Raw genomic sequence first — 25,155 nt, forward strand, 5'->3', positions numbered from 1 at the left:
TTGAATTGGAACGATAAAGAGGGGGAAGCACTACAAAGGGGATGCGGATGTTGGGGTAAACAAACAAAATGACTTACCGCCAGAACCTCTATGTCACTGCTCTTGTTTTGCAAACTGTTTGCGAGGGTCTGCAATCTGGTGTGGATCTGTTCAGTGGGGGAGCAACATAAACAAAGTCAGAAATCATGAAAAGAAAAAGGGTGGAAGAAAAGAATTCTTGCCATGCTGAAAATCAAACAGCACAAATATAAACATACAACATATTAAGACATGTTTTTGCAGACTGGGTTGTCCTTAATAAGGAGCCTTATTTGGAACAAAGTGAAAGGGTGCATTGTGGTTACCGTTTTTTATGTGCAATCATTTTGGGGAAAAACTTTTATCTTTGACAAAAAAAACAATAAAGTTCAAAAACAATTACCCGTGTATGAATTTTATACTTCACACAGTTAAACTATTAGCACACTAATATATATCTATACATACAGTATTCCCTTGCTATAACGTGGTTCACACGCTTGTATTGTGTTCTCTATTCTGACTGGCTCAACAGTCTCTACGCTTCTTCATTTACTGTGTCTAAAGAACATGACAGTTTAATATTTACAGTACACGTTAAGCATACACAGTACTTTTAGTTAATGAAATACCTAGGCCTGTAAATTGTTTACTTTAATGCATTGTAGTTTTTCATTGTAAAATAATTGTAAAACATACATTATACTTCATAGATTTTACAAACAAAAGGGTTCTTTTGGGAATAAAACCCTCACAAAGAGTGATGAAGGACTACTGTATATACTTCTATTGTTTAAAATGAAATTACTTCTGCCCTGTTTTTCCTATTTTGAGAGTCTTAGTAGTAGATTAAAAGTGACAAGAAATTTGATCAACCATGCTGGGCTTGAAAATGTTATAATTCTAACGATCCACCGTGTTGCCTTGGATCTATGTATATGTTATACCCATTGGGCTCTCCCAAAAGAGATACTATACAATCTGTAATTTATACTTGATATTTTTCACCGTCTGCTTAATTACATGACCTCAGCTGTGAAAGCCTGTTCTTTGCCCCAAAAAAATAAAATCAAAACTTTTTTCATCAGGCTATAAAAGGTCATAGTTCCTAAAGGAAATAGGTTCCAAAGGGATAGTTGTTAGTGTTATCAGCCACCGATGTGAGTACCAACACCTTGAAATAAGCCGAAAACCAATACTTTGTTTCTGTACTTGGCTTTCACTATTCAACACCTCAAACATAGACCAATGCTCAAACAACTACAGCCCCTGCCCTACTTATGAACGAGATCGTTGAATTTGTAAGTTGCTTCAGTGCTATATTTTGTATGTTTAAGGGTTATATAAGTATGTCTAGGGCTTGTATAAGTAACTTGTATTGTTTAGTACTAGAAAATAAACATTTCAAAAAATAATATGCTCTATAAATAAAGTTATATTTAACACACTTTTGGATTGATGGGCTTCAACAAATCCTCCTCTGGTAGAGAGTGGACTTAAATAAAAAACAATCCAACCATTTTCTTAACCGCATCAAGCTTTCTTACTCCACTTTCATTTAAAAAGAAACGGCTCGCCTCTTCTTTACACTTCACACCAACTATATTGAATGGATACGCGAGATATCAAACAATAAATACATCAACGTTTTTAGCGCGCTAGACATACAGTATAGAATGTTTACACACGAACTAGGAAGAGAAAGCGGATTTCTTCTTCGGGCTGGATGCTGGGTGAAGTCTCATAGCGCCACACGCCGGTATCGTCGGAAAGAAGCACTACAGTACTGCCATGTAGTCGGAAAAAGGTGCACACAATGCAAAATCTAATATATGATGATAATATTTTTGGACATCCCCGAAAAATGTTTATATCTATTGTTTTTCGCAAGTCGAATGGTTGTAAGTAGGGGAGCGTCTGTATGTAGGGATTGACAGGACTTTTGATTAAATATCAAGCACCCCATTTTTTTTTTGAAAGGCTGCAGCAAAACGTCCTCAGAAACGTGGCATTGAAGTGATTGATTACCTGAGTCTCAAAGCGGCGTCTTGCACTGGCAGACACTTTCTCCGAACTGATGACATTAACGTTCATGTTTATGCTGCAACTGCTGCTGTGTTGCTCAGAAGATCCTGCTGACAATAATAGGGGACAGGTTATTTATTTTTTAGGAGCAAAATATTTGGCAGTTTAAAACAAACCAAAAACACAATGATTATATTGTATCATTGCTAGCTGAGGAGATTGTGGGTGAGAGATCCAACACTTTAAACCATCAAATCAATAGACTCTCACATTTCACTTTAGTAACTGAAGGGAAACAAAGTTGCAACTGTTGAACATGTCAAGAGCACTAACGCTTCACATCAGCATAGTGTGTAAACACTGGGCGTGTACCTGTGGCGTTAAGCTGGGAGCCTTTCGGGTTTTGGCCAGTGCTTTCAGATATTTCCCTGCAGGAGCACAAGGAACAAATTGTAATCACGCTTCCCAGAAATGAAAGCAACACTTTCTGCCAGAGGAAAATCATTTTACCTGATGTATCTTTCCTCCAAGTATTTGGTCCGAAACTTCTGAATGATGTGTTCTACCAATTCCGACTCGGGAACTCTTTTCTCGGACTGTCTGTCCTTCTCTAAGGATTTGACCTGAGAAACGATTCAACGATATAAAGATGTGCTTGATTGGAATGCAAGCATCATGTTTAAAAACTAAAAAGCAGATGCTTTCTGTCTGGAGTCACATATATTTGTATTGACGTAATGATGCTTAGGTAAGACCATTAAGGTGTAGTGCATTGAGCAGACGTTGATATTTTTGTCAGTTGCAATAAGATTAAATTGTTACCTTCACGTAGTTACCCTCTTTGTCTGACACCAAGGCCAGGCATGTGATGCCAGCAACTCGGCAGTGATCCATCATTGTTTCTTGAGACTAAAACATACAATAGCTTGATTTTAGTTTGACTTGTAATGTTATTTACACCTTAAAACACTTAAATTATCACATTTGAACTTATCCAGTAGTTCGATCCATTCTATATTTATTTCGTAATAAATCACCAAACTTGGAGGATTATTAAAAACATGATTTAATGTTATTTTTTTTAATACAAGGCAATTTAGTTGAGGTTTTTTTACGTAAACCACTTTGCACTTTTCGTTTTTCGTTTCTTTTAAGCTACCAATGTCTAAGCCACCACCTGTTAGACAATTTGTAATCCACACATAAACACACAAAATTCTGTTTATTTTACAGTACAGCTTTTTGGATACTTAAAGAACAACCAACTTTGCCTCATGAAGTGGATCATTGCTTGTTTAATTCAAAAATCAAGATTAAATATTATTTAGGTTTATGTATAAAAACAAAAAAACATCGATTTTGGTGTGCTTGGTAAATTATTGAAATGTTTTTAACAAAATGTAAAACCTCCTACCCAAACAACTCATCACATTTTGAAGAGGGTATTTTGTATTAAATGACCCATTTGGGGCTTGTGCAATGTGCAAGCAGTGGATATGTCTATGACTCAGTATTTTTTTTACTTTTTAAAAATTAAGTTCATTTTACAGTGTTAGAAGTAGGCTATGACCAACATAAAATCGCTCATTATATGCTATATCTGATCTTCTCAACCAGTCCCTATTTAATTTTAATTAATGTCTTTCAATAGAATGGTCTTTATTGTCATTATACAAAAGTAAAACGAGATAGTAAGGCTTCTCTTTTTGTATTGAAAAAAACAAAGGTAAAAATATGAAAATGTGTCAAAATATTATAATGTAAAAACAATAAATGATTGATATATATAATGGAAATGTGCGAGTTCATGATGAGTTGTGCAACCAGCACAAATTTAAAAACCTACACTACTTCTGTTTGGAACATGTCCTTATGTGAACTAAATTTTACAACTCATGCTCTCCCCAGCCTTATCAGAAGCCTTATTTGGCTTAGGCGACCTGGAAGTGAGTTTCAGGTGCCCCAGCAAAACTTGTCCATGTGATGGAGGAAAACCAAATCCTAATCTGAATAAGCTGTTCTCAAAGTCTCACCACTTATTTGGGAGCTGGGCCGCACATGTAATCAGCTCAAACCGCACAAACACCATTGACAATTAGAGAGGGCTGCTTGTTTCCCAGCCAAAAACCGACGCTTCCTAATTTGCTTCTGGGGGCTTTGAGTCAGAGAGGGTGGCCACTTACATTCCGTGTCAGTACAAAGGAACTAAAAAGTAAACACTGTCAGATGTGGAACATTAAAATAAAGGATTTGGGGGGGTGTGCAGCCACCAAACAATGCAAGGGTTTACATCTGTGTAGGCTGCTTGGACTTGTCACTTTTGCAAAAGGAAAGGGAAAGTGTCAGCAAGCCTCTTGTTGTCGTTTTTTGTCCAATTGACATGTTTTTTACCTATCACATAAACGTATCATAATCCAACACAGTTATGTATGCTTCTGAAACACAAAGATCTGCTGTGACACATATATGAAGGAGCAGTAGTCAGGGGGAAAATATTTGTTTGGCGGAATTACAATTTGCTCGTTTGTAAAGGGTAAACCCAAATTCTTCAGAGAGCTTGAACTTCAATGGAGAGAAGACTGAAATATTGTAAAATACTAAGAGTTTGGGTTCTTGCAAACCAGAAAGCAAAAAGAGAGAAGCGTTTCTTACTGACAAGAATTTATAATGCTCTTTAATTGCATTGTTAACACACAATGAATGCATATAATATTCAGTGACTTGCAAATATGTGTGCAATTTAAGTCCATTTCCAACTAAGAAAATAACAATTATTTTAAATGGGCCCCGAGTAGAGAAGCAACTGTATGTAAAAGAGCGTGGTTAAAAAATACAATGCCTACATCTTTGTGGCTTTTGTGTTTTGATTCAGCAAATCTGTTGAGTCAGTAAACCTTTTGGGTCATTAGGAATTTTTATGGGAGCTTCCCTACAAACTCCAATTGATATATGCTGCTGACATTGTCTGTGTGAGGCTGATAAGACCCCAATAAGCTGGACAAAAATGTTATTGCTAATTCTTATCAGCAAGACACGGGGGGTGGAATTCCTTGCAAATAGCATTGAGATCTTATCAAGTAAAGTTGCCAAACTAGGACTGGAATCTGGAGCTTAGCTAAAACTAATGTATTTTCTTCAACATTAATCTCAGCCTTTAAGTGACCCCTAGCAGGCAACATGACGAAATGCATTCAAATGTAAAATTAATACAGACAGTTTTCTGTTTCCTCAACACCCCTCGTTTGAAAAAAAGTCACAATAACCGGTAAACAAAAGCAATAGATTGACACAAACCTGTGAGACGTCATAGGCAATATCTGAAGAGACACCGCTGTTCCACAGCTTCTGGACAACACTAATGGCTCTGGACATGGATGATTGTCCCACAGGGACCACAAGGACATCACAAGTGCTTACTGATGGCTAAGTAAAGAAATACAGGTAAGACCGTATTACATAGTGGAAACTACATTTAGGCGCATGCATGTCAGGAGACACAGATGACATACATGAAAAGCAGAATTTAAGCTCCATTTGAGTGTCAGAGATTCAAAACAAGTCACAATGAAGCAATGCTCAACAATATTAAAGGAGAAGTAGATAAGGAGTGAATAAAAGATGGCTTAGGATAGACACCCGAGGGAGTGCCTTGAATGAGAAATACATATTTAAATACTAATAATATAAATTATTAGTTTGTTACAAATAGGAGTGTCAAGATCCAATATTGATATAGGTAAACCCAACAATTTAGATGAGAAGTTGCTGGATTTCTACCAGAATACCAACTTATTTCAAACGGCGTTGTGTTCAGTTCGGTTATAAAACAAGACAAAAAAAGAGGGAATTTCTGTTGCTATCAGATCAGATAATATCATTGGAGAATATTCCGGACCGCAACATTGATACTGTATTAGAATTGGAAACCCCTGGATCCAAATAATAGTGTTCATGAAAATTGTTATCAAATTGCTTTTGGGAGTCTTTGATAAGGAGCCATTAATAATGAATCCCGTCCGCCATTTATATTATCTATTATGAGCTGCAGGTGTGTGCATATATCTCACCGGATCTTCCATGCTCGCCACAACAGCACACACTTTGTCCAACGCCACACTGGCACCAACTGCTGAGGGCACTGGCACCGTGGAGGCGGGGCCTCGAAATTCCAGAATCTAGCAACAGAAATTTGATCATGAAAGCCTTAATAACTACATAAAGTCTGATACATTTTTAAATAGAAACTCTTGAGTTAAAACGTTTAAACTAGTTGAGCAAATATTTCTCATAAAAATTATAATTCAAGGACCTTAAAAATATTATTTCATCATTGTTTTTCTAAATTACCAGATGGTCGTAGCGTCCCCCAGCAGCCAGTATCTCGGGCACAATTCGTTTGCGCTTCCTGATGAAGGCCACAAACTGGAAGATGATGCCTGAATGGTGCTGCACTTTGTACACTAACCCTAAATTTACTACCACCTGTAGGGGAAAACAGATTTGCATCTAATGAGATCAGAAACTTAAAGGATATACATTTCTAAGAGGAAAAGACAATATGTAAACTTACATAAAGCGTTTTCCGCACTATAAGGCACATCGAATGATATGGAGCACACCTAGATATTATTTTTATATATAAAGAGCATCTGACTGTAATTTCCATAGAATTAAGATTGCAGTAAGGTCTAAGGTTGCACAAAAAATAAATGAGTACCGTGTTCGTGCATTGATTGATCAGTCGAAATATATTGCTGATCAATATAGCAAAAATTGAAAGCCACAGGGATCGAACCTGGATCACGGTGGTGAAAGCGCTGGATCCTATCCACTAGACTATTAGGAATACAGATAAGACATAAAAAGGCATTACGTTTTGTCATCATCACACTATTGTTAGTCATGGTACCACGTTGTTGATATTTCTGGGCTGGGCCGCAAGAATATTGTCAGACATTAAACCGGGGACCACTGAAATAAAGTATTGCATCGCCAACTCACAGTCATTACGAAAAGCAGGAGATTTTGAAACAAATGGAGAGAATGGAGGCGACTAAGTGGTTAGGCCGTCCGCGGCACAGTTCTGAGGTCATGGGATCAAATCAGCTACGAGCCTTCCTCGTGCTTGCAAGGGCACTCTGGTTTCTTCCCAAATTCCAAAAAACATGCATGACAGGTTAATTATCATTGGCCGGTCCAAATTGTCCCTAGTTGTGAATAAGAGGGTGGTTGTTTGTCTCTGTGTTCCCTGCGACTGCCTGGCAACCAGTTCAGGGTGTCCCCTGCCCAATGCAAAGACAGCCCAGATGGGCTCTGGCATCCCCGCCATCATATTTAGGATAAGCAGTGCAGATAATGGGTGGATGGAATGGATGAAGAGAATGGCATTGTGGAAAGTAATTTGGTCGACTTAAAAAATATAAAGTCACGGCTGCACGTATTTAACAATGTTTGTCACCTAAAATGTTAAGTCTTAGCTAAGTAAATGGGAGACAACATTTTAGGCTGATTTCACAATACGTTCTTTATTCTCATTTCCAACATTTTAGTCTGGTACCGTGACTAAAAATAATGTTATGGTGCCATCGCGGTTTCACCATCATTACCTGGGTTTGATCCCCGTTGCCACCATTGTAATGAAAGTTTGGTCAGTGTTAAATATGACTGATCGAGAATTGCGCAAATATGATAATAAATTGGTATGCACCAGCTAAGGTACACGTAAACATTTCTAACCAATTTGGAGTTTTAGGGTGCGCCTTATAGTCCGGTAGATACGATATTCATTTTCTTTTTTAAATGTCTCCTGAGACACGTGAAACAGAACCATTTAAATTTTCTCCAAAGGGAAAGTAAAACATCAGGACTAAGAAAATATGGTTGCACAATGCGCACACCCCTCTTATAAATGAGGTTGTGACGGTTTCCGATTGGCACAATTAAAAATGCTCCCCATCAAAAGAACACCATTCCACCAGTGAAATGTGGCGGTAGTGACATCATGCCGTCATGGTGAACAAAATTAAGAACACATCCTAATAGCAGTCTGTTCTCCCCAAAAAATTCAAGATTCTGCTTGAAGGCTTATAAGTCAGAAAGAAACAGCTGAACTTTATTTGGGGCAATTGAAGCTCTTTGAATTGTGGTACGCGTGTGCGCAAGATCGTGGTTAGTTAACTCTGAACATTCACATCTCGATTACATGCACACACTTTTGCAACCACGTCAAAATTATTCAATCCGCTTTCACAGATTACAGATCAAATTAAAAGCGGGAGTGGGGGACAATATAGACAATTTTTGATATTTAGTTCGATTCACAAAATCTGAATCAGGGTTTGCAGACTTTTGATAGCCATTGTGTATAATGATCGATTTGCAAAAATACACCCTTACTTGCAGTTTTACTCCGAGTCGTTGAAGTAGCATCGTGACCTCCTCCAGGTCCTTGAGACCCTGCTTGGCCAGTTGCATGACTGCAGTCTTCTGCTTGGTAAGCAAAGTCAGCAATGGTGCCACTTGTTTTAGAGTCCCTTTCTGTTCTATGTACTTGTACAAAACCTGCAACTACATGAACAAAGACGACTCTTAAAGATCCTGCTGTGATGTTACTTGACTGAAACATCTGGTAGGCACGTACGCTTTTAGTAGACAGTGAAAAATTGCAGAATTTTGCTTCCACCTCACGTTTGGTCAGCTTTTCACTCTAGGGAAAACCCAAACCGAAACACTGGATTCAACAAACACCGGCGCATAACCTGATCCGCACGCATCATGTGGACATGTGTTATTCATGTGAGATGGTTACTGACCATTGCCTCACAAAGTATCTTGGAGGCCTGGTTTAGTTTGTCCTCTGGGATTCCACTATGAAGAAGGATGGCCTTCAGCAAGCTAGTGTGGTTCAGGTAGATGTTGTAATTCCGTTCCTGGAAATGTGGAGGGAAAAAAAAAATACATTTCTAACAAAGACAGTGCAACTGCAAGAATAATTTCAGATGGCTTGGAGGAAGATCTGTTTTAAAGTTTGCATAGGAAACCTTTATTTATAGGTGTTATATATATATATATATATATATATATATATATATATATAAAGCCTATTTTTTACATTTCAACTCATATATCATTTAAAATCTTTTGGGAAGAGTTGAATACCCTCAGGGCTTAACCTGGGTTGATTAGGTTCAAGAGTCATTCCTGTCAGAACGGGCTGCACGGGGAAGTGCGGACAGGAAATGGATTTTAGAGGGAGGGAGGGGAGGAAGTGGAGTAAGCAGTGGCAAACTGATTTAGGGTGTATATAATAAACATGGTGTAAATCTGTCAGACTTCATCAACAGCTTGGAATGTGTGGAATGCATGTGGGGCGATTATGGGAGAAAGAAAACAAACAATGCAGGTTGATATGAAGTGACGGCATTGGCTGGACAGGACGAGGATATGTCAAACCAGTCAACAAAATGTTCTGTTGAGACACGAAACAATGAAGCAATTTCAAGTATTCTATGAGTAAAAAAACCTGAAGGGCAGGGAATTCCTGGACTATTTCAGAGATGGTGTAAATTGTCTCGGCATCTGGAAGCAGACTGTTGGTAACAGGTGTGATGATGTCAAAGGCGCACTCCAGAAGCTCTCTTGGGTGAGAGCGGTCCAGCTTCTTGGGTCGGAACACACGATCAATGCTGTACCTTAGAAAAGAGGAGACCATTAACACATGTCTGTTTTACTCGAAAAAATTGGCAAAAATTAATAATCGGACAATGTGGACACCAAATGTTGTGGTCGGACACTGAAACGAGTTATGGTTAAATATGGGATTCTTCAGACAAAATAAGGATCACTAAAAATAAAAAAATAAACACAGCCCTAATAATTCATGGTTTGGCAGGATTAAAGTAAAAAATCAGTATGTACTTCCTTCCGAACAAAATATTAACTACTAGGTACTAAGTATGTCCTGCACAATGTTAAAATTACACATATCTGGTGTGTAGCTTACATTTCTTTTTACCTAAAAGATTGCAAAAAGTTTGGATGCGCAATACACACGAGGTTTTACCGACTGATCAGTAGAAAAACATTGCTGAACACATGCATATAACATTAAACGCAAAGGGGGATTGGAACCCGTGTCGCGGCAGTGAGAGCGCCAAATCGTTACCACTGGACCAAGAGATTGACAAAAAAGCATCAGGTTTTATCGCATTATTACACTATTGCTACTCACAGTACCAGAGACGAATGTTAATTTCGTTGTGCATTTGACATGTTACAATGCCAATAAATTTGTCACTTACGAGGCTTGTCATTGTAATATGTCATCTATTGAGAGAAATTTTACTGCCTTTTTGGATGTCATCTACACCACAGGTAGTACAGTGGTTAGGATTGGGTGCTCTCATGGCCATGACCCGGATTTGATTCCCGTTGCATCCCACCGCAAAGTTAAAACAGAGAAAAAATCTCAGGTCTCTTTTTTCCTCATTGTTGCCATGATTTCTGGATTTTGTAAGCTAACTAGAGGTAGAGGTCAAATTAAAAAAAAAGTAAACCCCAAGATTAAATATTATAGTTCAGGACAAAAAGGTGGTGAGGAAGATGCAGAGGAGACTACCACCTAGAAGCTGAACCTCATTCCTCAAACAGCATCTTCAAAGCTTTGATAAAAATGTTGCAAGTCCAGAGGATTGGGTACAACATGTGCTGAAGCTTTCTTGTCTAAATATCTGGTGGGAACTTGGCATAGTAAAGTTTGTCCGTCTCAGTTTCCCAGTCACCTTGGACTAAATTCTGACATTTCTAAGCAATACATCAAATAGAAAGTAATTTGTTATAGTGGTATTCAAATGTGCCTTACTCTGGGATGACTCTATACTATATTTGATTATTCTTGTTTAGAACCACCCAAAAAATCTCATCATTGACCAAAGTATTAAAAGGAAAGTTGTTTACAATTAAAAAGTAAGAGGCGTTTAAGCAACCCGTTTTCCCTCCTGCTCAGGGGGTTATTTTGCCCTTGGTATTTTAGTCGAAAGTTATTTTTGCAAAAAGAAAAAAAATGGGGCAATATAAACAGCTTGCCCTCTCCGAACCAAATATTTACCTCTTCAAATGAGTTATGTTGTTCCGGGCGACATATCTTGCAAACGCCATCTACGATGATATGAGAGCAGTAGATGTTTATTTTTTTCTGTAGTACTTTGAGTTTCATTATATATGAAAAATGCTGCATAAAGACATTTCAAATGAACTCATTTGTCAAAAACAATCATATTGTGAATGAGATTGGGACATAATCTTGCATGAATCTATCAAGTTTTTTCTCACTAATTGTGGGGGTCAGAGTAATAGAAAAATTATCCCTTTGTAGTGTAGAGATGCACAACTGGCACTGCACAGTTGTATAAAGCTTAAAACACTCACGCGAAGGTTGTAAGGGAGCGTCACCAGCATTCCACTGTGGTCCATGAAGCAGGCCATCTCACTGCCTTCAAAGAGCTTCCTGTGTTTGGGAAGAAGCAGTGGGGTCTGCAGGCGTACTGCACCTGATGAGTATGCATGGAATAACATGAAAACCTGACCCTGTTATACACGCAACAAACCAAACACCAACAAAGAATAGAAATAAGTACAGCTGGAGGTAATAAGTAGTTAGTACAAATGCAGATCAACAAGGACACCTGTGTCAACTCTTGCTCTTTAGAACAGTACATTTATTGTTAACGCAAAAACATTGGATGGAGCAGATGTCTGAGTCTCAGAGGTTTGCGCAAGCCTTCCAAACTCACTGTGCTTCTTGAATATCCTGGTGATTGTCTCATACACATACTGCTGCAATTTGGCACTGCTGACGCTGAAGCTGCCCTGGAGGGGGACATAAACAACCTCTGTTAAGAATCAGAAGACAAGCGTTAACATGCCTTTGCAAAGCAAATTGAGTGGGCTTACTGCAGTGCATCACTAAGCCACAGTGACATCTAAAGGCAGAGATTGGGGAACATGATCAAATAGGCTGTCAAATCCTTTTTGTATGGGATGTTTGTTACCACTTTTGTCCAAACAGATAAAAGGAGAATTATTTAATTTGCAAACATTTCTAGTAATAATGTCAAGTTCCTACACTACCAGCACCTTCAACTAAATAAATAAAATATTTAAAGAACGTTTTAAAGTCCTTCAAAAATTAAAAAGTATATTAAATTATTTGAATTTTATAAAACAGCCAGAAGTGTAGCAGACAAAAGCCTGGTATGAACCAGAATCGGGTTGAATATCAGAATTAATCCCCTTGATCAACTCGAGTTTAATCCATAAGTGAGTATCCATCCATCGACCCATCATCTGCACCGTTTATTCTCAGTAGGGTCGTGGAGTGCTGGAGCCCATCCCAGCTATCCTCGGGCAGTGGGCAGGGGATACCCTGAACTGGTTGCCGGCCAGTCGCAGGGCACACAGAGACAGACAACTCACTTGCTCAATCACACTTAGGGACAATTTGGACCGGCCAATTAACCTGACATGCATGTTTTTGGAATGTGGGAGGACACTGGAGTGCCCGGAAGAAACCCACACAAGCACAGGGAAAACATACAAACTCCACACAGGAAGGTTTGATCTCATGACCTCAGAACTGTGCCGCACCTGCGCTAACCACTGCGCCGCCGTTCTTGGAAACAATTCATAATAATTTATTCCCAAATCAATGATTAATCGAATATCTATATTTTTTTCAAATTTAGGCCATTGAAAAGAAGACATTCAATTCGAACATAGATTAAGTGGCGGGAGTAATAAATCAAATGATTATAGTTTCTTTTATACTACGTTGTTAAATAAAGGCGATAAGAAAACAAATCTGAGTTGTCTTTAATATGCTCTTTAGATGGGTCAATTTTAAAAAAATACAGTAAGACAAAAAATGTAAGCAGATAAAATTATCTTACAAATTAACAGAAAGACTGTCATGCTGTAAATCTTAAAGCTCTAAAACATAATCTCAGGACAGAATTAGAGAAAACACTAAATACAACAATATATTCCTGGGTTTTTGGACCGATAACAGATTGCATTAAGACAATGCTTTCAGTATTGATGCATTCAAACTCAGTTGTAGACTGGATAGTGAAATCTTGTATGGTACTTACTCATCCTAATTTTTATGAAAGCACTTTTTCTAAACTTCTTTCACATAGGTTTGCAAAATTGCCAATGAAACCTTTAAAAAATATCTGAGAAAAAGTCCCTGTCATACCTTGTGAAGGTCAATATCGTAGGTGAAATCCATGACTGGCGGATTGATCTGAGCAAACAACTGGGCCACCATACTACGGTAAGCTTTGCAATTGATATTGGCCATCGTGTGCTGCAACACTTCATGCAGTTCAGACTCCTCCATCTGGGGCGGAGGTAGCAGTTCACTCTTGAGAAGCTCCTGGGCAGTAGGCCGCAACGCAGGATCATGCTTCAGAAGCCACTCGATCACCTTCCTCTGACATGACAGATACAAGCGTAACACGGTCACAACAAAAATTTTGTGTTTTTTATTATAATGCAAACGTTTACCTGCGTTCCTTGCTCGTATTTATTGTAGTCGTCAGGAAACTGAATGGCCTCCTGCAAAATAAGATGAGATGGGCAAATGACCCAAACGAGTTCCTGTGATAAATTTCTGGTTTGCAACTTACCACACGAAGCAGGCTCAAGACAGAAATGCGCTCAGCACCAGTAATCATTGGCCGGTAAGTCATCTCGAAAAGGATGATACCGAGGCTGAACAGGTCAACTTTCTAAAGGGAGAATCCAATATTTTTATGAAATCTAACTGGTCCAAAATCAAACTTGTCATTAAAAAATGTGGGTGGAAAAAAGCTCTTACTTGATTGTAGGTAGCTTTGGTATTTCCTTGAACTTCTGGACTAACATAAAGAGCTGTACCAACCATTCCAGTAAGGTTTCCTAAAATTTAAGAAAAAGCAAGATAAAATAGATGTAGTTGAGCATACATAAAACAGTTACAAAAAAAAGTTTTGCACCTGCTGGGTCCAGCTTTTGCAGCGCTGCAGAGCCACTTTCTTCAACTTCAAATTTTCCAGCAGCCTGGGCAAGAGATAGCACTTATTCATAAAAAAAACAATAATTTGGTCTTAGTACAATAAATGTTCAGACCAAAATTGTACTGTTTGAATTTTAGTATATTCCTATTACTCAGTCTTGTATTGGATTTTAGCACATGCTCTGTAAAATTCTGGCTGTGCAACGATTGGATGACTATTTAGATATAATGAGAATGGTTGAATCAAGAACAACACAATTTGGATCAAAATTAAACTTATTGACAGTTTGGGTAACTTTGACCCTTATCTTTTTCCAGAAACACTCAAAAAATTACTTTGTTTCGTCCCATAACATCAATTCCATAAAATTAGTTAGCCTGTACTAAATTAAATTTGTGCAAGTTTTAATCAAAACAGCAGATATTCTCTTGAAAATACAGTATAAAAAACATGGGGCATTTTCTTTTAAAGGCACCCAAAATGTATTTTAATGTGGTCAATTGTTTTAAAAGCCCTCAAATCATGTACATTTTTCCTGTTTTTAACAACTTTTTAAAATTGTATGGGTTTTTTTCAAATAGCAATTAAAAATTGGGTTGTATAGAAGAAACAAGTTCTGAAAAATAGGGCATTTTCTCTGAAATTGAGTTAATTTGGATATAACCCAGAAAGATGATTCACGTTGATCTAAGTTGTGGATTTGTTCATATTTGACTGTTATTTTTATAGCGAAGACGTAATATTACAACCTAACGTTAAAAAATGGTAGTATGAATCATTGGAGACTGGAGATATTCAGGAGAAAGGTACAACAACTCAGCAACTCCCAATAACAGTTTAACACACATCACTGTTCGTAAGTAGCTGAATTTTGTTGTTCAAGTCCCATTGATTGTAATAAAAATGAGGATGCAAAGATATTGCAATTTACTGAAGCGCAGAGCTGTACAAATGTGCAATGTAGTTTACAGCTTAAATACCACAGTGGCTGGATGGTCGGTAGCCAAGCCAAAATCCCCAATTTTCACATGATCTTGGGAGTCAAGGAAGATGTTGACTGGTTTCAGATCCCTGTGAATCATTCCCTGAGGAAGGAGTTGAATCATTATTAAAATATAAACAAATACGTGTTTGTTGTTAACAATTTTCAAAGACGCAATAAAAACCTGTTCATGGATGTAAGAAAGACCATCTAGGATTTCCCTGAAGAGCCTCCAGAGCCGATTCTGGTCCTGATGGAGACCTTGGTCAATAGTGTCACGCAAAGTGCTTCTTTCACAGTATTCCATCTGCACAGAAACCAGAATGTTTCAAGTTGTGGAGTGACATCTAGTGGTACTTTTCACAACTAAGTAGGCACTCACTTGTATGAACAAGTAATGCACTGCTACAAAGGGACGATCAGCGTCCCCACTTGCATGTGTTTGGCTGAAACGCCTTTTGCTTGGCTCACCCTGCAAAGGATACGACACTGGTGAAACACACTTTGATAAGATACAAGTGAAGTTAAGGAAGGAAACCAAACCTGTGACATCTCATCTATGCTATCGTCACCATTTTCAAAAATGACATCGCTGATGGAGTCATCTGATGGCCTGAATGGAAGAAATACAAAAGTAATGATGGGTTTGGGAGGCAAGCATAATCCATTAAAAAAAAATCCCGTTATCTGACCAAGTTTGAGGTGTGTGTGTGTGTGTGTGTGTGTGTGTGTGTGTGTGGTGAGGGCTGTTATTCTGTTTTACTGGGTGTTTCATGTGTAGGAGAATACTTGATGTATGCTTTTGATAAATATTCCTGTCATTACAAAGAACACCAAAAATATCCACACCACCCGAGCACTCCGGTTTCCTCCTGCATTCCAAAATGTTTTTGTTCTAGTGGTTAGCGATATTCAATCATTGCGCAAATAAGGTAACAAACAATATACCGTGTTTATACCAAAGAACCGAAATGTTGAGTTCTTTTTTAGGTAAAAAACAAAATGTGCGTTATATTATACACCAATAAATACAGTAATTAAGTTTTCCTTTTCCAGTAAATGTCGGACGTAAAACAGGAACTCACAAAAATGAAGCGCCAAAAACATCATCATCTTCATCGTCGTCATCTTCTTCATCACTTGACTGGTGTCGACCGCATTTGGCGCTCGAAGACCTCTCGATAGATGTGGACCACTCCACCGAACTGGACAAAGCAGGAGGCGGGGCAACATCCTCCACGCTGTCAATGAGACCCAGCTCGTTGACCCGTGACAAAGGTTTCCCAATGGGTTGCTTATCAGCCGTACTCATAGGCTCTGAACTATCCGTGTTACTCGATAGCCCCGAGACGGGCATTTCGCGCTTTTCGATCCACGCGTTGTAGTAGCGCACGATGTTCTCATGGTTGAGACGTGACAGCAGCGTCACTTCGCCTTTGATGCGTCGGAATTGCTTGCTGGCGGGGTTGACCTGGATCTGTTTCACGGCATAATAGCAACCATCGAGATTGTTCTGAACCTAAAAGTGGGGGGTGGGAAGAATGATGTACACAAGATGAAATTGACACGATAAAGTGACTATTCATCGATTTATAAACAGCTGGTCTACAGGGGGGTAGGGCGCCCGCCCCAAGACTGAGAAGTCGCTGGTCGAGCCTCCGCCTTACAACATTGGTACTCGTTGCCGCCCTGCTTGCCACTCGGTATTAGGGGTTGGAATTGGGGGGTTTGGTCACCTAATGACACCTAACGATAGGTGTTGTGACATATCGGTTGGATTGAGCGAGGGGGCTGGGAATCCCCTCCTCTGAATCAATCTCCCAAAAAGAGTCAAGAATACAAAAATGTGAGTGTGCTCCTGACCCTAGCCACCTCTGCGGTAGATAGACACACACATACATAAACATCTGGTCAATTTATAAATTAATTGGCAACCATTTTCTTCATTGATTAGTCATTTACATACCTTCGGACTAGAAACTACCCAAATCTTAAGAATTTAGTAGGGTTGCAAAAATTAGTCAAGTTGTCGACAAAAGTCGATGATAGAAATAGTCTAAAGGAATTTCATTGTTGACTGCCGTCGCCAGACACGTTTTTCTAACAGAGACATATCTACATAAATATAATCCATGCTGAGAGTTGCTCATGCACAATAGCATTTCTGTCTTGAGCATTAAAATCGAAAAAAAGACAGCTTCAATATCAAATATCGTATAGCAAAACATCAAGTCTGAGCGCTGTTTAGCCTGAATAAGATGAATACAAAGGCTACCTGCAAAGTTTGCAAAAGCAAATCTTGCATATCATGGCAGTAACCAGGTACTACAAGAACACTAAAAGTGACAGCACATCGGACAGATGAATGAAACAAGGTCCGAAAAGATGATTCTAGTAACATTCAAGGCAATATGGTTTCGATGACATGGATTGAACATTTCCTAATATAGAGAAGATCTGGAGCGTTATGCCAGACTGTGCCTGTAAAATGTGTTTGAAGTTGAATGTCCAAATAACGAACGTTAGTTATTGAAACGTTAAAAATTACAAACAACGGCTGTTATAACCCTTTAATTTCAAACTTTTGAGAATCGTTGAGTACTTTTGTTACAGATTAAGCATTTGATCACTTCACAAAATGCACATAATATCTCTTTATTTACTGTTTTACTGCTGCTAATGAGCCGGTTCTTGGTTTTCAGGGATGAAAAAACAGAAACTCTATTTTAATTTAATGTTTTTTCCTGTCCCTAAAAATGGATCAAGGTTTCTTTTCGGATTTATGAGTCTACTGTGCACAGAGCCTGTTTTTTTATTTTGTACGAATCAGCAATAGGTTCAATAAAATACATATTTTTCATTGTACCAATTTATTTTGTTTTTCACTATCATATGCCACTTGTTTAAATAAACTTCATGCTAAATTAAGAAAAAAGAATAATAATTATCCGATTTTTCAACTATTTCAATAGTCCGTGACTAGTCGGCTATCAAAATAGTCGTTAAATGCGGCCCTCGAATTTAGCCTGTCAAAAAAGTACATTTTTGCCAATTTATTTTGTCCTTTGTAATGAATAATTACGTATGTAATTAAATAAAACATTTTCAAATAATAATAATTAGAAAATATATATTTTATTTAAAAAAAAAAAACAATCAACACCGTCTAGGTAAAATTTTCCCCAAAAATATTTACAAATTTGCTTTAGTATTTTTCCCCTCCAAAAATATTAATTAGGTATGTCTGAGTATCAATACAACATATCGTGCCTTATTTTAAGTTATCATAGTTGTGTGACAGTTGCAGATGTCAGTATTTGCTTCCTTTTAATGGCTGTTTTAAAATAAAAAACTAGAAATTTGTAATTAGAGACACTATTTTACAGCAATTTTGAAGAATATACGGCTTCGTATTTGATTCGATTTCTTTCAAACCGTATTTGGAGAGGTGTGAAATTTTTATGCATCGGTACCTGTTATTAGTATCCATTACTACCCAAATATAGGCCAGGATAAAAAAAAAATTGTCATCGAACATCACTGATAATTTTCATATTTATGGAAACAAGATCTCAATTATAGTTAATCTGTTTTCTTTCATGTTAATTGGACACATTGTTTTAAAAAGCATTGGTTGAAACAATTGCATAGGTCCTTGATAAATTGAAAACACAAAATCATTTAAAAATCCTACCTTAAGTACAGCACCAAAGGCTCCTTTCCCCAAAAGCTGAAGTTCTTCAAATTCATTGGAATAACGAGAAAACTGTCTTTGAACTCCAGGAATGAATGGAGCATTAAGGATGTGGCTACGCGGGTTGACAGATGATGCAATGTCCACAGCGAGATCTGGAAAAAAAATTGTTTGTAGATAAATATCAACATCACACACGTCGCACCATAAGGTAGTTTCAACGATGGATCTGATATTCTAACGTTCACCTTCTGGGCTATTATCCTGTAACTGAGGCTGGATTTTAGGTGATGGAGGTTTAAGGAAGTTGTGGTCCAAGAGCTGTTGGGTGGTCCATCGGTCGACATCATTCAGGCAGACGCACCTATGAAGCCAAATTGAGAAATTTCTGCCCACAACAATCTTGATTCTAGTAGCATTGGTTGAAACCTACACACGCTTACAAAGTAGGCTAGCACAAAAGGTAAGACCTAAAAATCAAGCCTGACATGGATTTCAGCCCGGGGCAGGCCTAACATATCAATCATTACGCTGACTTTTATCTCGTCAAAACTCACTGTGTAGCTACGTGAATATTTTATACTATGTGTTTAATAGGCTTGATATTTTTCTTAAACTTAAAAAAAATGCTTCAATGTTGGAAAATTATCGGTTAATGTAATGTCTACAGACACAGAAATATAGAAGATGTATATGCTTATACGGTCTTATTGAACTTAGATTTCGTTCAAAAGACAGGCTTTAATTTGTTATCATAAATCACCTCTCCTCCACCTGAGTCCTCACAAATAAAAAGTGAAATTTTGGATTTGCTTCAGTCTCTGTCATGCAAATCAAGTTTATTGGTCAGGCTCATGCTGGACGGCCTTTAATACACATGTGCCTGGGTCAGGTAAGGCTGGATTTTTTTTTTTTTAGGCCTAATCTTACCTCCATTTTATAGTAGCTTAAAAGTAAAGATGTACTGTACCAAGTGTTTATTTCTTGCTGTAAATCCATACATACTTTTGCAGGAAGTCCTTGAAATCAGGAGGCAGGTTGGAGGGCACCGTCACAGGATACTCTTTCACTTCTTTCCCTTCACTGAGAGCCAGCAGCATCAGTCCCAAGTTCCACACGTCCCCCTTTTTGCCCGTCTTAGAGGGCATGGCGGTGTCCTCTGAGAAACGCACATGCGCCTGCTCGAAAACATCTTCCTTGCAAATATCGGAGAATCTCTTGGATAAGCTGTAATCAGTCAATCGAACGTTGCCTTCAGAGTCCACCAGCACGCTGGAAGCCACCAAATGTTTATGGACCACAGAGTTTGAGTGCAGGTAGTCAAGCGCTGCCAGCAACTGAGCTGTGTAATGGCAGAGTTTGTCCAGGGCGACGGGAGAATTATTGACGAGGTGTTGGTTCAAGTTGCTGCCGGCCACATGCTCAACCAAAATGTTCACCGTGATGCAGTCTTCCTTTTCTCTGGAGTTCAGCGCCCGGTAGTGCACCAGGTTTGGGTGCTCCAGTCTCAGGAGAGAGTTAAATTCATTTTCTGCCGCATGGATCTTTGAAGGATTAGTAACAATCGTTGAAAACCTCTGACTTTTATCAAAGTTATCAAGTACATGTACTCGCCTGCTTTTTACAGTTGTCAATCTTTTCTTTCTCTTGACTGGTGAAGAACTTGCCCATTTTCTTGTTCCAGCGCAAGGACCACTCATAGATGACAGCAAAATCCCCAGAGTTCACCTCAAACCCGTTGTACACACTGCGACCGAGTCGTTCACTCACTCCTGTATAATAAAACCAAACCAAACTGAAAAAAGGATGTGCAAACTTTATTTTTGAATTTAACTGTCTTTACTGTAATTAATACAAATGTTGTTAACATTGTACTCAACGTGATTTAGACATGGCATGCCAGGATAAACATGCAATAAAGACTCTAAAGAGAAAGATAAAGAATACTATGAGGACAAATAAGCAAAAATATTTACAAATTAGTGCTTAGAGATTGTCTTAAGTTATCACAACAGAAAAGTAGAGATCCGCAGGTTCGAGACTTTCTCCTTTTGGGCCCCAGTGATGTGGGATGCTCTTCCCCCTGAGATTCGATCTGCAACCTCAGTGGAACTGTTTAAATCTAGGCTTAAAACGCATTTCTATTCTATATTATTTGAATAACCTATATTTTATTTTGACAATATTTGTGTATTAATTTTCATTACAACATCCATTGCAGCCTGGTCATCCTGGAAGCGGGATTACCTCATGTGCGTTCCCTTCTCAAAGTTTCTTCATTTTCTTCATCTTGAGGTTTTTGAGTTTTTCCTTGCCCTCATGTAGGTTTTAGATCAAGGGGTGGTGTCATAATAGTCCGTGGTTTGCAATAATCTGTGGTCTGTGCAGCCCTTTGAGACTCATTGTGATTAAGGGCTATACAAATAAACGTGACTTGACTTGATACAAGGGATTGTTTGAAATTGGGTGAATTAAATTTTGAATAAACACTGATATTCAGCAATCAGCAGAGCAATTATCCATCTTTAATGTTTTGCATTTATTATTAGTGCAAAGTTAAATCTTAAAAGCATGTGAGTTAAAGAATGCTTAGAGCTTCATAGGTAAAAGCATTAAAAGTAAAAGCATTAGCCATTTTTGGTTTGTTAAAGTGGATAAGGCATTGCCATTGGGCTGTACTTGCACAAGAAACACCACAGGAAATGGTATAAGAAACAATACAAACTATGGAGATTCAAAGTGGCCAATGCACTATTTTTTCTCCTTTTTCTTTGCATTTTTTTTTCGTAAAAAAAGAAAAAAGAAAAAAAGAAAGTGTGGTCCAAGTTATTGTAACAATTAGAATTAAAAAGGGTGTTTTTTGTTTTTTTTTCTGCCAAAGCTCCGCATCACTCGTGCCCTCACAGTTACTTCTGAATTTTTGGAACTATGGGATGTCCTTGGCACTGGATCGAACAAGACAGAGACGGCACAAGGCATAAGCGAGCTAAGCGGCTGCTTGGGGCCCCACAAACACTAGGGGGCCCCCAAGAGTGGTTCACTTTTTGGGTGCCAACATAGTCCCCATTGTCACTTTGTGTGTCCACTCAAAAATACTTCTACAAAAAAACAACAAAAATACTACACAGTGACTACAAAACCAAATATCAAATATAGTGCTTAAAAACAGGTACCTTAATATTATTTTGCTTTCATTCTGAAAATGAAAAAATAGTATAGAATCACTCAAAAAATACTACAACAGTAATACTGTATTACAAAATGCTACTACAGAATTATTTACTCAAAAATAGTACAAAAAGATAACTACAGTAATATTACAAAAATACTAAAGACATGTGACAAAATTACTACTCCGGAAATACTACGAAAGTCTTAAAAAATACTACTAAAATACTGCTTTGGAACTACATCGATTATACTTCTACTGAAATACTCAAAGAAAATATAAATACATAATACTATGATATAAAAAATGACTAAAGAAATATTACAAAAATACTACTACAAGAGGTATACAACACAAATACCGCTAATTACACCTATGGCAATACTACAAAAATTCTATGGAAATATTACAAAAATACTACAAAATTAAAACAACAGTAGCACTTTACTAAAAAAAAATACAACAGAAATACTGCAGATACAAAACAAACATTATTATATGGAAATACGACAAAATACAAGAGATAGAACAAAAAAAACTAAAAATAAATAATACTACAGTAATATTACAAAAATACTATAATCATAAAACTACTGTAATACAAAAACACTACGAAAATACTACATATATACAACAAAAAAATCCACTTTCGAAATACAACAAAAGCACTACAGAAATACTAAAAAAATTATTACTATTGAAAAACGACATAAAACTTATTCAGAAACACTACAAAATAGTACAAAAATAAAACTACAGTATCACGACAAAAAACTACAGAACTTCAATAAAAATCTGACTTCAGAAATACAAAAGAAAAAAAAAACTTCAGTAATACTTCAAAAACTAAATAGCGAATGAGTGCTTAAAACAGGGACCCAATATACTATTTTTCTCTAATTGTGGTCGTTTTAAAACCAATTTTATGAAACTAATCTATTTGAAAAGAAGTATAGCATGTCTCATGCGGCCCCCGACGACAAATAGTTACCCACTTCTGGAGTAGAACTCGGAATGAGTTCTAGTAAGTATGCAAATTAACAGGTAATAGGGGTCCCCAAATCTAATTTTGCTTAGGGCCCTATGAAGGCTTTTGCCGGTCCTGGTACCAGACCAGATCCACAACAGCTTTGAACAGCGACCAAAACGCATCTTTACATGGAGAACCTAACGAGTCGCTGGGATTTCATTCCATTCAGAATTCAGAAGCTAAAGTCAGAAAGCTTTTGCTTCAAAAATCTAGAACCAGTCTCTTTTGTATCCATATCCACATTTATGTCTTTTTAACCAGCTACGTGTGCCGTGTCAAACTGTAATCTTAAATGTAGTCACTGAAAAAGGAATAGGAAACCACTAATGTCCTCCAAACTGTAGGTTTTACACCACTTCGTATGTTTACCCACCTAACTGTTTCCCCCTGTGGACGTCCAGTTCTCCAAATGTGCTGCTGTGGAAATTAAGACGCTCATACGTTTGTGAGGTGTCTTCACTGATCGTCTCACGTCTGGAAAGTGAGAAAAACAACACGTTCATATTATATAACTAAAACGTTTTTGAATATTTTCCTACCTGTGCCTTGAACTTGAGGTATTCCGCCGGCGGTTCAGGACTCCTTTTCTGCTGTCTGTGATGTCAGGAGGGGTTCCACATTCACTGGGTGGACTTTTTCCCAATACGCTAGCAGGAATCGGGACCTCCATGCTCTCAAGTCGTTCCTGCAAAGGTTAGCAAAGTATTAAGTGAATTAGAAAAATGAGATGAAAGGTGTTATAAATTTAAATTTCTGGGGCTTGGGACCTGTTTGGCAAGCTCCTTTCTCCTCTTTTCCTCTCGTTTCTCCTCTTCTCGTCTCTGGATTTCAGCCATTATTTCTTTTTCCTATGAGACAAACCCAATGTTTCACTTCATTGCATTACAATACAAATTATTGATGTGTTTTGACTCTAATTTCTAAATATATTACTTACATTTAATATACCAAATTATACAACCTTCGGTAATATTCACGTTCGTGTGATAATGTGTGTGTCATTGTACCACTCATTAGATGCAATGAAGAGTATAGATATGCTGTTAATGGCAATTTGGACTTTGAATTTTCTACAACAGGCTAATTCTGTAAATCAAAAACCAAAACACAATCCATGTGAAGATTTTCCTAAAATAAACGTCAGAATTATTTACTAGTACTCCAAATGACATTTTCCAATGAATAGTTTTTTTCCGGTTGACAAAATGAAAAAGAGAGTTCAAATAATTACAATTATATTGATGGTAATATAATTATTATGAAAAAAAGAAGGACTCAAAAATTAAATACAAAATATTGCTGCCAACCATCTCCTCTTCTTGCTTGCGCCGCTGGTCCTTCCTCTGCTGTTCCTCTAGGTCTCGTTTCTCCTGCTGCCTGCGAAGATTCTTCAGCATCTCGTCGTGAAACGAGCGCGGGGGAGGTTTGTTGTGCTCGTACAGGAAACCCTGGATGTGGTCCGCCAACTCGTAAATCATCACCTGAGTGTCGAAAGGAAGGTCTACACGTGTCTGATGAGTGATGGACGTTTACACGCACTTGTGGGCTCGCTCTCACCTCCCCGCATCGTGCCGCCGCCAGCTGGGTAAGTTCACTCTGAAGGGTCTGCAGGTTATCGTTCGACAGACCTTTGGCATTTGTCAGCTCCAGCTCGGGAGGCCTGTGGAACGATGTGATTTTTTTCTATGAGGCACTACGAAACTTTTTTTTTTTTCATTCAAATTCATAAACAAATGAAATATACAGTGAAGAAAATAAGTATTTCAACACCCTGCTATTTTGCTATTTATCACACTTACAAATCGTGGAGGGGTCAGAAATTTTCAACGTAGCTGCAGGTTCACTGTGAGAAACTATAAAAAAAAATCCATGATTTTTTTGGTGTGATATAGCTGCAAATAAGTATTTGAACACCTGAGAAAATAATTGTTAATATTTGGTTTAGTAGCCTTTGTTTGCTATTAGAGGTCAAACGTTTCCTGTAGTATCTCAACAGGTTTGCACACACTGCAGGAGGGATATCTTGGCCCACTCCTCCGCACAGAGCTTCTCTAGATCAGTCAGGTTTCTGGGCTTTTGCTGAGAAACACGGATTTTGAGCTCCCTCCAAATATGTTTGATTGGGTTCAGGTCTGAAAACTGGCTGGGCCCTGCTAGAACCTTAATATGCTCATACAGAGC

The 25,155-nt window shown here is 37.9% G+C and overlaps 1 protein-coding gene across 3 annotated transcripts in view; it reads right to left on the bottom strand.

Annotated features, from left to right (window-relative positions):
- The window catches only part of eif2ak4 (eukaryotic translation initiation factor 2 alpha kinase 4), a 37,864-nt gene that overhangs the window by 10,122 nt on the left and 2,587 nt on the right, over positions 1 to 25,155 (bottom strand). Inside the window, exons 3-36 of one of the 3 annotated variants that reach the window (XM_088355132.1) lie at positions 24,532 to 24,634; positions 24,282 to 24,455; positions 23,742 to 23,822; positions 23,514 to 23,659; positions 23,348 to 23,448; positions 20,390 to 20,547; positions 19,781 to 20,319; positions 19,024 to 19,139; positions 18,776 to 18,930; positions 16,167 to 16,600; positions 15,625 to 15,694; positions 15,464 to 15,553; positions 15,266 to 15,388; positions 15,080 to 15,184; positions 14,079 to 14,142; positions 13,922 to 14,001; positions 13,731 to 13,832; positions 13,609 to 13,659; positions 13,298 to 13,534; positions 11,835 to 11,910; positions 11,470 to 11,591; positions 11,150 to 11,199; positions 9,566 to 9,734; positions 8,856 to 8,972; positions 8,684 to 8,749; positions 8,440 to 8,610; positions 6,391 to 6,525; positions 6,111 to 6,218; positions 5,338 to 5,466; positions 2,866 to 2,952; positions 2,554 to 2,666; positions 2,416 to 2,471; positions 2,047 to 2,150; positions 78 to 146 (exon numbers count right to left, since the gene is read on the bottom strand). In XM_088355132.1, coding sequence (XP_088211258.1) covers positions 78 to 146; positions 2,047 to 2,150; positions 2,416 to 2,471; positions 2,554 to 2,666; positions 2,866 to 2,952; positions 5,338 to 5,466; positions 6,111 to 6,218; positions 6,391 to 6,525; positions 8,440 to 8,610; positions 8,684 to 8,749; positions 8,856 to 8,972; positions 9,566 to 9,734; positions 11,150 to 11,199; positions 11,470 to 11,591; positions 11,835 to 11,910; positions 13,298 to 13,534; positions 13,609 to 13,659; positions 13,731 to 13,832; positions 13,922 to 14,001; positions 14,079 to 14,142; positions 15,080 to 15,184; positions 15,266 to 15,388; positions 15,464 to 15,553; positions 15,625 to 15,694; positions 16,167 to 16,600; positions 18,776 to 18,930; positions 19,024 to 19,139; positions 19,781 to 20,319; positions 20,390 to 20,547; positions 23,348 to 23,448; positions 23,514 to 23,659; positions 23,742 to 23,822; positions 24,282 to 24,455; positions 24,532 to 24,634 — 4,501 coding nt within the window. Of the gene's footprint in view, positions 1 to 77; positions 147 to 2,046; positions 2,154 to 2,415; positions 2,472 to 2,553; positions 2,667 to 2,865; positions 2,953 to 5,337; positions 5,467 to 6,110; positions 6,219 to 6,390; positions 6,526 to 8,439; positions 8,611 to 8,683; positions 8,750 to 8,855; positions 8,973 to 9,565; positions 9,735 to 11,149; positions 11,200 to 11,469; positions 11,592 to 11,834; positions 11,911 to 13,297; positions 13,535 to 13,608; positions 13,660 to 13,730; positions 13,833 to 13,921; positions 14,002 to 14,078; positions 14,143 to 15,079; positions 15,185 to 15,265; positions 15,389 to 15,463; positions 15,554 to 15,624; positions 15,695 to 16,166; positions 16,601 to 18,775; positions 18,931 to 19,023; positions 19,140 to 19,780; positions 20,320 to 20,389; positions 20,548 to 23,347; positions 23,449 to 23,513; positions 23,660 to 23,741; positions 23,823 to 24,281; positions 24,476 to 24,531; positions 24,635 to 25,155 lie in introns of all 3 variants that reach the window. The other 2 variants (XM_088355131.1, XM_088355133.1) reach the window with 2 other exon arrangements.

This window comes from Urocampus carinirostris, chromosome 15 (assembly GCF_059441175.1).
Source record: "Urocampus carinirostris isolate Australia breed hairy pipefish chromosome 15, RoL_Ucar_1.0, whole genome shotgun sequence".
In the NCBI taxonomy this organism is placed as follows: domain Eukaryota; kingdom Metazoa; phylum Chordata; class Actinopteri; order Syngnathiformes; family Syngnathidae; genus Urocampus; species Urocampus carinirostris.